Source organism: Telopea speciosissima, chromosome 8 (assembly GCF_018873765.1).
Source record: "Telopea speciosissima isolate NSW1024214 ecotype Mountain lineage chromosome 8, Tspe_v1, whole genome shotgun sequence".
In the NCBI taxonomy this organism is placed as follows: Eukaryota; Viridiplantae; Streptophyta; class Magnoliopsida; order Proteales; family Proteaceae; genus Telopea; species Telopea speciosissima.
Window position 1 is genome coordinate 9,418,651 of NC_057923.1, and position 13,287 is coordinate 9,431,937.

Genomic DNA, 13,287 nt, shown 5'->3' on the forward strand with positions numbered 1-13,287 from the left:
ATCACCATTTGTAAAAGGATTCTCTCCTCATCTTGGGTGAAGGAAAATTTAATCTTTTTGGCTTTTGTTTAAATTTGCATGTCTTTATACTCTAATGTTTTAGAACACTTTTGTTTTGAATCCTATTTCTCACTATAGACTTGTGTATGCCCCCACTATATATCTTTTGTAATATGGTTGTGTTTGGTATGCATTCTAAGTCGATTTTGTATTCTCGAACGATAAAAACAATTATTTTTTATCCTGTAAAAATATGAAAGTCACTTAGAATGCATACCAAACGCTGCCTTAGTTACTTCTACTACTCATTTTAAGATGAAATTGTACCGATGAGATGCTTGTCTAGTCCTCTATCGCATATTTGATTTTCTATTCGCATAAATATCTGATTAAAGTTGGAGGAGGTCATTTTCATGCTTTGTGACATAAAGGCATGGCAGGTTTAATATCCTCTGCAACCTTTGCCGAAGGGTTTCGATCAGTGTTTCACCCCTACACATTTGTTGAAGCTTCAATGGCCTATAACTAAATTTAATTCTGAACATACCCTAAAATTAATTGACAACTCTGTGACCGCCGTTCCTTTTGTCTCCAATAGCTTTAAATAATTAGCTTTTTTGATACATTAATTCAGATGTGGCGTCTTAGCTAGCTAAACGCACATATGCAATATTAATGAATATATGCTTGCGACTTGTGGGATCATACAATATTGAATCTGCTTGAATTTGCTGGAATTAAGCATCAGTTTTGACTGCTCTTTAATTCCAAGAATAAGAACATAGTTTCCTTCCACCCATAGAGGACGGGTCACTCATCATCTTAGGGTTTACGAACACCTCCTAGGGTTTTTGTATGTTCCAAAATATCCTCCTGATACCCTTTCCCGCCGTCTCCCACCCTGTGGTAAATGGGATCCCATTCATCATGGGTGGAGAGAAACTCGGTCCTTACTTCTTGGCCTGTTTACTTAGAAAAATAAGTCGATACCTACAAAAAAAATATTAAACAAAAGAAAAAGTTTTCTTTCATCACACAGAGAAGGTTCACCACACCATCCTAGGGATTACAAACCTCCATAGGGTTTTAGTATATTTCCCAAAATATCCTCTCGCACACATCTAAAGCCCTGTGGTGAATAGACTCTAGCGTAAGGAAAATCTGATCCTAACAAATAGGACTTAGTTTCCCTCCAAAAATAGGGCTTATAGGATTTTAGTATGTTCCCAAAATACTCTCAATACTCTCTCCCAACTTTTTCCTCCACCCATAAAGGACAGTTCACCAACCATCCTAGGATTCACAAACCCTTATAGATCCAAACAAATATATATGTAAAATAAATATGAACATTTTTTTTTGGGGTTCCACCACTACAAGTGACTAAATGACCTTTATTCATCTCGTAACCCTACTAAGTTCACCTGTACTCTGAAGCTTGGCTATGCGAGCGAATCCTATTCCATTTTTTTTTTTTTTGGGGGGGGGGTGATAATCCTATTCCATATTTCAATACTTGATAAAGTTAAAATCATATGTCCTCTAGCAACTCCGATCCAAGTTATTTTGGAATTCCCTTGTCCTTCTAAAGCTAATGGGATTCACTTCTTTCTGTGCATCATTAATACTTCAATTCTATTATTATTTTTTTTAGTTTTTATTGTTACTGTTTTATTGTTCCTAAACATTTGTAATCATTTTTAAATCATGAGGACTTATTAATTAACTCCTACCAGAAAAACTTATTAGTTAACTAATCATCTGTTTAAATTTTAAATTTAGTATCCGCCATTCTACGGTCTTAAAAGTCAGTTAACCTTTTGGGATTGGTGTGTGATTTGTGTGATTACATTTTCATCAAAAAAAAAAAACTTTAAACTTAGTATTTAATGACAGTATCATTCTTGGTGCAGAATAAAGCTATCAAATCCACTTGCTTTGTTTTGTCAGTATTCTCTTTTACCAATTGTTGATGACATGTATTTGGTATATTCTTGCTTTGTATTATCAGTATTCTCTTTGATTAATTGTTGATGACATGTATTTGGTATTTTTTTTTTATCCTAAAAATACTTTTTTTAAGTCATTTGAAAGAATCTATTAAAACTTCAAAAAATTCAAATGAATTAAAAAAAAAAGCATATTATTAATAAGAAATATATGTTAACAATTATTAGAAGAAAAAAACCCTTTGCAGTGCCCTAATCTGGTGGTGCACTGCAATGCGGGTCTGAGAGCTCAACACGTGGAAGTTGCGACATCCAACGGTGCCGAGCTCGATAAGACAAAAAAAGCTGTCTTACATCAAGCTCGCAACGTTGGATGAAGTTTCTTCCACGTGTTAAGCTCTCAAGCCTGCACTGCAATGCACTGCCAAATACCCACACTACAGAGGATTTTAATCCACAATTATTTAGATAGATTTTTCAAATCAATCTTTGACTATATCTCAGTCCTGAAGACATAAGTTAGTGGTAGAGAATTTAAGATCAAAATACTAATACAAAAATCTGATGTGTGATGTGTGTTTATAAGAGAGAGAGGGAACTTGGGGAACTTTAGTGAAGCTAATTTAGATATCTTTAGTGGAAAAAAAATAGAGGAAAATTTATTTGCTCAACCTACCCATAAAAAAGGCAAAAATATGTCATTAATTCTTAACTATTTTTTTGGTAAGTATTAATAAATAACTATCACAAGCCAATTGTAACTATGACAAAGGAACTTATTTAACATATTTTTCAGTTAATTTATACTTAGAATGACTAATTAAAAGTAGCAAGATGTATTTTAGACGTTACTTACGATAATGACATGTGAACTATTACTTTAGCACAACACTCTTGCTATGAAATCATCGATATGTTTCTTTTTAATCTTTATATCGATCAATGGTTGTCATGCATGTGCCAATTACCTAATATCAAATAATTTGGTGCATAAGTTCACCTCATTTTCTTTTATTTTCATATATATTTATTTATTCCTCTCATTCGTAAGCCTTCAATTCCATGTTTTCCCTTTTGTGTTGAAAAAATAAATAAATAAATAAAACTGAAAGACTCCATTTGGTTGCAAGTAAAAGGAAATGAAATAACTTTTGAAAAGTAAAGGGTTTTTTTTTTGTAATCATGATTGTATAATCAACCTAAAATTTGTACCATGTTTGATAATATAAATATATTTTTCAGATGTATAATTTATTTTAATTTTTAAATCAAAGAATTGGATTGTAAATTAAAATGAGATTTAATCATCAAAATTGGTATTATTGGAGTAAGTTACACCATCATGAGAGGTAATGATTATGAAATTTTCCACTTTTTTATTATTTTGATTTCACTTCTCTATCTTTTGTTTCCCTTGCAACGAAACAGAGGTAAAAGATCGAACTTCTTCATGTAAAAAAATTAAGTATTAATAGATCTTGGGTGAGTAAATTATTTGAAAATTTTTAGAACTTGTTAATAATGCAGCCAAAATGCTTCAAGAAAAAATTTTACATGCTAATAATTCAATTATAGATATAATATCTCTTGAAATGTTTTGGACTTTGGATTGCCTCATTGCATGCATCAGCCATCAAATTCTTTCAGATATTAACAGAATAAGGTTGGGGTTGATCCATAAGGGACTGGTAGTGATCGCTCCAGCCTTTACATATGTGATATATATTGATGTTTTGAATTAATTAATGGTACGTGTAACAAATCCAACCAATCATTTAACACCTCAACAACAACAACAACTCAGTCTTATCCCAACTAAATGGGACCGACTACATGATCATCTTTGATATAAGGCCTAAGTTATGCATGTTTTGTCTCACCACTTCTTTTAGGGTCATTTTTAGGTCTGTCCCTGGTTCTTTTAGTTCAATCAATCCGAATCAAATCACTCATTTGTATTACAGTATCCAAAGATGTATATTGAATATGATCATACTACCTCAAACGACTTTCTCGTAACTTATTATATATCGGAGTTATTTTCAAATCAACTCTAATATAATCATTTCATACTTTATCCTTCCTAGCTTTGCCACACATCAATCTTAATATCTTCATTTATGTTACACTTACAAGTTTATCCATGTAATTTTTCTTAACTACTCAACATTTCACACCATACATTATAGCCAGTCATATGATTATCCTATAAAATTTTCATTTAAAATTTTAAAAGGAATATATCGCTCATACAAAACTTTAGATGTACCTCTCCATTTCATCCATTCTATTTTAATTCCCTTCAAAACATTATCCTCTGTACTATCTTTTTTATTATTATTAAGCCCAAATACATAAACTATCACTTTACGGAATCTCGGTTCTCATCAATTTTCATACAATGATCGTTTTACGCCTCGGATTTTAGACACCCAGAATAAATTGATTCAAAACCAATCCATATGGATCGAAATCGATCGCTTCAGATTTTTAACCATGTTCTTACCCTATTCACTAATGCTTACGTAACATGAGAAGAAGAAAATAAAAAATTTGGTAAAACATCATAAAGAATTGACCGGATATTTGAAATGATCTGATGACCATAAGTTTACTCATAGATTTCGAAAAAGAAAAAAGGTTTGGTATAAGGCTGTGTGGACCCTGCAATGGCTTGTGCACAGCCATGACAGGAGGGGAGGAGAGGAGGGGAGGAGAGGGGTGGTAGGGGTAGGAGTGCAAATCGGTCCGATTTCACGTTATCGGTTTGATTATTTAGTGGTTCCAGCTCTAAGTAGTTTAGAACCAGACCAATTAGCTATTGGTTTTTTGTTGTTTTTTTTTTTTTATAGAATGTAATTTTTTTTGTTTTTCAAGGGATGCAAATGGTGTATAGCTCATTCCATTGTCAAGAAAACTCTATTATTAGTGTGTATGACGATTTGACCTAATTCTATTCCTGACTTTATTATTTCATGTAAATGAAATCCTGTTTTCGCATTGGCTGGAGGGTTACAAAATCGTGATGTTATACACATGGAGCTTTGTGCTATAAGGGCTGATTTATTGAAGGCTAGAGCCATGCAAATACAGCAGGTGCAGGTGCGTTCGGACTCTATGGTGGCAGTGCAAATGATTGTGGGAACGTTCCAACCACATTGGGAATTCCTATGGTTACTTGAGGAGATTCAGAGTTTACGTGATAGTTTTTGCAATTGTAGCTTTAATCACCATGTTAGAGAGATTAATGGTTGTGCAGATTTCTTAACAGGTATTGTACACCATGTAGAAGAGGTTGATTTTAATATTTCTGATCTTCCTAAAGCACTTTCCACTCATATTAGGAATGATGCTTTGAATATGACTTATTACAGGTTGTAAATTCGTTATATATATATATATAAGTTACTTTTAAGCATATATATATATATCACTAGATTTTTTATTTATAAAAAAAAAAATTTGTAGTGATATTTGTCCGTACGGTAAGTCCAACAACCGCATGTGAGTGATAACTGATGAGAGGTCACATCTCCCAATATTTATCCGTGGATCCCAATTCACAACCGCTTGATGCTTCTGTGTTGACCAAGTGGGTCCCGAAATCACTTCTCCCATACCAATTGAGAATTCTCTCTTGCTGGGCATTGAATGGAGAACATATGGATTCAACCAATCCATCTCTATGGCATGGTTCTAAGTATCGGTAAAAGTATCGGTATAAGTATATCGGGTGATACGTATCAGTTTTGTTAGGTACCGATATTGATGCTATACTGATACCATATTGGTAGCACAATATGGACAAGGGGTAAAATGATCAAAAAAATAACTTTTAAGAAAATTCAAAGATAATTTTGTCTGATACAATCGATCCAGGCTGATATCGTATCAATATCGTATCAATTTTCCATGTTGCTGCTACCTGTTCTGATACCATGCACTAAAACCATGATCTATGGTTCCCATGCATACTTGATTCCATATATCATCTGCCACTATCATTAAGTGTGAGCTATGAGACTGTAACTTTGTGTGTGCTCCTTTTGTTCAGTGAGAGAGAGAGAGAGAGGGAGAGAGGTCACTGGTGACGTATTTTTAGTAACCATATAAAAGATAGAAAGCATCTTCATCATGGAGTGCGAGATACCCTTCCTGTTTTTTAACCAAAGCTAATGGGAGCAAACAATTTGCAGAGTGCAAGAAAACATATTATTTAATAGGGCAAAAGATCTCTATTTAATAATAAAACATAGTCATAGTAAAAATGGCATGGATCGGTTTATATCGGACATATCATTGAGCTCGGACCGTTGGATGCAATAACTGTCAGGTGTCAACATTTCCATCTAGCACTGCCACACTGTCACACTTTAGGAATTAGAGAGGATAATAATCCCAATAAAAGGCGGCTTTATGGAGAAAGCCGAGCCTCCTTCTCTTATAGAGAATTTGTAAGAACTTTTCATGTCACTTCATTCCTTTCATTGTGTCAATTAAATAGTTACGTATATATGACGTAGCAGTCCATCCACATATCTCCACACCTCCTATTCAGTTACAATTTCTATTCGGTTACTTCTCCTACGCTACAATTCCTTCCACTGGACTTAACTCTTTTTTTTGTTTTAGTAGAAAGAAGGTTATTTATTATTCATGCACATTCAACGCCAAACAAAAGACATCAAAATGCATAAAACAGATAAAAAGCATGATAAACACAAGATATGGATATACAACTCCTTCCACTAAGACTTAATTACCCATAATGATAACTAGCTATCTTCCCACATACAATAACTACTACATTAGTAACTAACAGCATACTAGAACGTTGCTACATAGAAAAACATATGAACGGCATGTAACACCATGGCTCAAAAATATCACTAAAAAATTGCACGAGGCTCCCACCACTGTAGGATCATACTATATATAATCTTACCCTTGTTTTTCACATATAGACTATTTTATCCTTGAACCCGTGACCACTTGATCACAATGGAATAACCTTACCCTTCCACCAAGGCTTGAGGAGTTCATTGAGAAACCAAAAACCACAATCCTTGACGGCTTGACCAAGTACTACTATTTTGGTACCACTTTTCGTACCCCACCCAAACTCTTATTACTTCTTCAACTCTTCTTTCCAAAAGCAGCAGAGCAGGATGTGGAGCTCCAACGTCATTAGTGACGATTACAATTACAAGTAAATTAAGCACGTCATTAGTGACGATAACTACTGGAAAAATTTATAAATGTCAACTCTGATGTCTAATTAATGGGTCTACATTTATCTGTCTATCCCACATGTTCATTATCTCTTGAAGACAAAACCTAAATACAAGATTGTCTCCTAATAACCCAATTTTAATATAACCCCTACCCAAACGTTTTGCCCGAGCAGGGGTAAGGGGGTCATTGCGCATGTGGCCCAATCTGCACCGCACAGTCCGCTACGGGCAGCTGCGCTGTAGAGGATCTGAATTGCCCCTACAAACTTCCAAAAAAGAAAAAATGACAAGAATGCATATAAATACAGGAGGGGTTCTCATTGAAGGGGGAAAGAGAAGGAGACATTAGAAGTTAGTGAAACAATCCAAGTTCTTGTTTGTGAGCTTGTGAGTCTAAGTACTACTGAATTCTGTTTATTCTCCCTGAAGAGGGTGAAATGGGTGACAACGACAAAACGGATTTGCAGAGCAAGAGGTCCAATAAGAAGAAGAGCTCTTCTTTCTCATCCATTACCAGTATTTTCATGCATGCAGATCGTATAGATGTGTTGTTAATGTTTCTGGGATTTCTTGGTGCTGTTGGTGATGGATTCATGACTCCAATCATGTTGTTCATTACTAGCAGAATCATGAACAATTTTGGTACTTCAACCACCACTGATTCTAATGTCTTCGTTCACAATATCAATCAGGTAACCTGAACTGAACAGAAAAGAAAATTTCCTTTTTCTTGTCACATCTGCTCTGTTCTGATTAAGGTTTTTTGTTTTTGAATCACAGAATGCGGTTAACCTACTCTACTTGTCATGTGGGTCTTTCTTAGTTTCCTTCTTGGGTAAGTATTGTCTTTTTGAGAATCTATTTGGTATAAAAATTTGATCTTGGTTTTAATGGAGTTTGATTTTGCAGAGGGTTATTGCTGGACAAGAACAGGGGAAAGACAAGCAGCAAGGATGAGAGCTACATATCTAAAAGCTGTGCTAAGGCAAGAAGTGGGTTACTTTGATCTGCAAGTCTCAAGCACAGCAGAAGTGATTACTAGCGTTTCCAACGATAGTCTCGTTATCCAAGACGTTATTAGTGAAAAGGTTCCTTTTTTTGTTTAAAACCCCTCTTTTTAATGATTCTCTATTCTGAAAACCCAGAAAACTAACAGAAAATTCAAATCATAAGCAGGTGTCAAACTTCTTGATGAACTCGTCAATGTTCTTAGGGAGTTACGTTGTAGCATTTCTGCTAATGTGGAGGTTGGCCATTGTAGGATTCCCATTTGTTGTTCTCCTACTCATCCCTGGAATGATATATGGAAGAACATTAATGGGTTTAGCAAGGAAAACCAGAGAAGAGTACAATAAAGCTGGTACTATAGCTGAGCAAGCGATTTCATCTATCAGAACTGTTTACTCGTTCGTTGGAGAAAGTAAAACCATGGAGGAATTCTCTGCAGCGCTTCAAGGATCTATTAAGTTAGGCTTGAAACAGGGCTTGGCCAAAGGTTTAGCAATTGGTAGTAATGGTGTTGTCTTTGGCATTTGGGCTTTCATGTCTTGGTATGGAAGCAGATTAGTCATGTATCATGGTGGGAAAGGAGGAACTGTTTTCGCCGTCGGAGCTTCCCTCGCTATTGGTGGCCTGTAAGTCTCTCATTCTCTCTCAGTTTCTTAACTTCAATTCTCTGTTTCAATTGATGACTGAATTGAACTTGATTGATTTCCTGACAGAGCACTAGGCTCTGGTTTGTCGAACCTGAAGTACTTCTCTGAAGCTTCTTCTGCTGGAGAACGTATAATGGAGGTCATCAAGAGAGTACCAAAAATTGATTCAGGAAACATGGAAGGTGAAATTCTGGAGAGTGTTTCAGGAGATGTTGAATTCAAGAACGTCGAATTTGCTTACCCGTCGAGACCTGACAACGTAGTCCTTCCAAACTTCAACCTTAAAGTTCCTGCCGGAAAAACTGTAGCCTTAGTCGGAGGAAGTGGGTCAGGAAAATCAACTGTTATTGCTTTAGTGGAAAGATTTTATGATCCAATTAATGGAGAAATTCTACTTGATGGAGTGGCCATTGATAAGCTTCAGCTCAAATGGCTTCGTTCTCAAATGGGTTTAGTCAGCCAAGAACCAGCTCTCTTTGCAACCTCCATTAAAGAGAATATATTCTTTGGCAAAGAAGATGCCACCATGGAAGAAGTTGTTGCAGCAGCTAAAGCTGCTAATGCTCATAATTTCATATCTCAATTGCCTCAAGGATACGAAACCCAAGTAGGTGAGAGAGGAGTTCAGATGTCGGGAGGACAGAAACAGAGGATAGCAATTGCAAGAGCAATAATCAAAGCACCTCGAATCCTTCTGTTAGACGAAGCAACAAGCGCATTGGACTCGGAATCGGAACGAATCGTTCAAGAAGCACTGGATAAGGCGGCGGTGGGGCGTACCACGATCGTGATTGCTCACCGACTCTCCACGATTCGCAATGCGGACGTAATCGCTGTGGTGAACAATGGACTAGTGATGGAGACCGGATCACATGACGAGTTGATCCAGAACGAGAACGGGTTATACTCTTCACTCGTCCGACTCCAACAGACAGAGAAGAAGACAGAAGACACCACCATTGTCACCACCACAGCTCTTGTCGACAACAATAGTAGTAGTCGGAGAAGCTCTATCATGAGTAGGTCTAGCTCTGCAAGGTCAGAGAGTAAAGAGGAGAGTGATGCTGTGTCGGCGGAGGAGAGAAAGTTACCTCTGCCATCGTTTCGGAGGTTGTTGATGTTGAATCTTCCGGAGTGGAAACAAGCGATCTTAGGATGTGTGGGTGCGATGTTGTTTGGGGCGGTGCAGCCAGTGTACGCGTTTGTGATGGGGAGTATGATATCGGTGTACTTCTTGAGTGATCATAGTGAGATAAAATCGCAGACGAGGACTTACTCGTTGTTCTTCGCTTCACTGGCGGTGTTCTCGTTGGCGATTAATATAATCCAACACTATAACTTTGGAGCCATGGGTGAGTATTTGACGAAGAGGGTGAGGGAGAGAATGTTGTCAAAGATACTCACTTTCGAGGTTGGGTGGTTCGATCAAGATGAGAACTCTACTGGTGCTGTTTGTTCTAGGCTCGCCAAAGATGCCAATGTGGTACGTCTATATTTCTCTCTTTTACTCTTTCTACAATTCACACACTGAAACCATCCAACCAAACCATTCAATGCACCCCCACAGCACAACATGTGGCCGAGATGTTTAGATGGCGAGGATGGATGTGCACCACAGAGTTGGAAATCTTTTTCTCCATAGTATATGCATCATGCTCAAATGTGTGCATCCATTCTCGCAATCTGAACAACACCTATTTATTATAATCAGATCTTTTTTTTGTTACTATAATGTTCTTCTATCATAATTTTTTGCTATATATTCATTTAGGGCTGATGTTTTCTTTGCCACAATGCAGTCTGTGCCCACACACATGGGCCTATCATTCAGGGGCAGGGTGGTCATTGCGCCCATCCCATGTGTCTGAACGCAACCTGCACCCCCACACAGAAAACATTCTCCCATTCATTTAAATGATTAGCTCCTAAATGACTCCACGTGTAGATGATTAGTCAAATAATAATTAATTATATACATAAAAGTCTTTTTTTGGTAAAGAATTATATACATAAAAGTCAGCTCAACTAAACTTCCACCCTCTTTGATTCAACTAAAAGGGAAATGATCTGACTTTGTATTTAATCTTATCTTTTAATTTAAGTTTTTTTTTTCATGTAAATAAAAAAAAAATAAAAAAATAAAAAACTGAATGAGAGATGGTTTGGTGATTCACTTAGCAGTGGGTCCTATCTAATCGCATAAACATAAGACATGTGGATTTTTTCTTTTTTCTTTTAGGAAGAATGTTCTCTGTGCTGCAGCATAAGCTACGTCCAGCACATGAGCAACTTGTGCAGAGGGCAGGGTGGTCATTCCACCCACCCCCATGTGCCTGGGTGCAATCTGCACTGCGGCACAGAGAACAGTACCCCTTTCTTTTATTACTTTATTACATCTTTCTTCTACGAGGGCAAGGCGTAGGGGAAAGAAATAACATTTCATGTGAAGAAGAGAGGGATAGACACACGAGATGATGCTAGTATACTACGCTAGCAGTTTACAGAACCTTTTTCCTTTTTTAAATTTAGTTGAAGATAACAAGAGGAAGGGAGAAAGAACGCTGTGCACTCCGCCTTTCCCAAAGAGGAAACGTAGCACTGCAAAACACTCTCACTAATGCTAATTAAGTTTAAAAACACTTCTGTCATCTGGCTAATGATTCGTCATGCATGATGGATTTGCTAGATAATGCTGTTGCTTTCATCCATGACTTAGTCTTCATTAACATAATGGAATAGAAAATTACTTCCAATTAATGCGCTTCCTATATCATCATTTTAAATATAGTTAATCGCTTTCAAGTGATTAATCAAATATTATATTATTATTGATGTTGTTTAGTTTAATGCTTCTGATGTGTTTGCCTAAAAGATCTCTCACGTTTAAGAAATCACTGAGTCAAGAGACTCGGACCCATTACTTCTTCAGTTACGACTCGTTAATATAGTAAATCTTCTTTTTCTTTTTTTAATAATATAAGAAGGAACAACTGGTTTCAGGTGAGATCACTAGTGGGAGATCGAATGGCTCTTCTGGTACAGACCTTCTCAGCCGTAATCATAGCTTGCACAATGGGCCTAGTTATTGCATGGAGGCTTGCGATCGTGATGATAGCGATCCAACCCTTGATCATAATTTGCTTCTACACCCGCCGAGTTCTACTTAAGAGCATGTCCAACAAAGCCATTAAAGCACAAGACGAGAGCAGCAAGCTCGCCGCCGAAGCTGTCTCCAATCTCCGCACCGTCACCGCTTTCTCCTCTCAGGCACGGATCCTTAGCATGCTTGAACGAGCTCAAGAAATCCCACGAAGGGAGAGCATTCGCCAATCCTGGTTCGCCGGCATTGGCTTGGCGTCTTCCCAATCTCTCATGACCTGCACATGGGCCCTCGATTTCTGGTATGGTGGAAGGCTTGTTTCCCATGGCTATATCACTTCTAAGGCATTATTCCAGACCTTCATGATCCTAGTCAGCACCGGCCGTGTCATCGCCGATGCCGGAGCTATGACCACCGATTTGGCCAAAGGTGCTGATGCGGTCGGCTCTGTTTTCTCGGTACTCGACCGGGTCACCCGAATTGAGCCGGATGATGCTGAAGGTCACAAGCCCCAGAAGTCATTAACTGGTCGTATAGATATTCAGAACGTTGACTTTGCCTACCCTGCGAGACCTGATGTCATCATCTTCAGGGGATTTTCTCTGAATATCGAACCTGCAAAGTCAACGGCTCTGGTGGGTCAGAGCGGTTCAGGGAAATCGACAATCATCGGTCTGATCGAGAGATTTTACGACCCATTAAAAGGGTCGGTGAGGATCGACGGAAGAGATATAAAGTCGTACCATCTGAGGTCTTTGAGGAAGCACATCGCGTTGGTGAGCCAAGAGCCGACACTGTTTGCTGGGACGATTAGGGAGAATATAGTGTACGGCGGAGCTGGAGCTTCGGAGAAGGTGGATGAGGCGGAGATCATAGAAGCAGCAAAGGCGGCGAATGCTCACGATTTTATAGCATCACTGAAGGACGGGTATGAGACATCGTGTGGAGACAGAGGGGTGCAGTTGTCGGGAGGGCAGAAGCAAAGGATAGCGATAGCAAGGGCGATACTGAAGAACCCGGCGGTGTTGTTGTTGGACGAGGCAACGAGTGCGCTGGACAGCCAATCGGAGAAAGTGGTGCAAGAGGCATTGGAGAGGCTGATGGTTGGGAGGACGAGCGTGGTGGTGGCGCATCGCCTCAGCACTATTCAGAACTGCAATCTTATTGCAGTGTTGGAGAAGGGGAAGGTGGTGGAGAAAGGGACTCATTCGGCGCTTTTGGCCAAGGGACCTGCCGGGGCTTACCATTCTCTTGTAAGCCTCCAACGGACGCCACCAACGCTAACTTGAGAGATTACTTGAAAAAGCAAAACTAAAGGCGAAGGGGGGACTCAGGAACCACTTAGATGT

General features: G+C 38.1%; 2 protein-coding genes across 3 annotated transcripts; both read left to right on the forward strand.

Moving 5' to 3' along the window:
* Window positions 1-4,985: 4,985 nt before the first annotated feature.
* On the forward strand, window positions 4,986-5,330 carry LOC122672010. The gene has a single exon (XM_043869519.1). The coding sequence runs from the start codon at window positions 4,986-4,988 to the stop codon at window positions 5,328-5,330; it is 345 nt and encodes a 114-aa protein (XP_043725454.1).
* A 2,232-nt stretch (window positions 5,331-7,562) lies between these two features.
* LOC122671741 (ABC transporter B family member 15-like) lies at window positions 7,563-13,241 on the forward strand. 2 transcript variants are annotated; one of them, XM_043869136.1, is made up of 6 exons: window positions 7,563-7,875; window positions 7,964-8,018; window positions 8,093-8,271; window positions 8,360-8,817; window positions 8,905-10,321; window positions 11,839-13,241. In XM_043869136.1, exons 1-6 carry the CDS (start codon window positions 7,621-7,623, stop codon window positions 13,225-13,227), a joined length of 3,753 nt encoding a protein of 1,250 aa, XP_043725071.1. In that variant the 5' UTR covers window positions 7,563-7,620; the 3' UTR covers window positions 13,228-13,241. The 2 variants fall into 2 exon arrangements, with proteins under 2 accessions (XP_043725071.1, XP_043725072.1); XM_043869137.1 differs by lacking the exons at window positions 7,563-7,875; window positions 7,964-8,018 and having other exon boundaries at window positions 8,191-8,196; window positions 8,357-8,817.
* The last annotated feature ends 46 nt before the right edge of the window (window positions 13,242-13,287 follow it).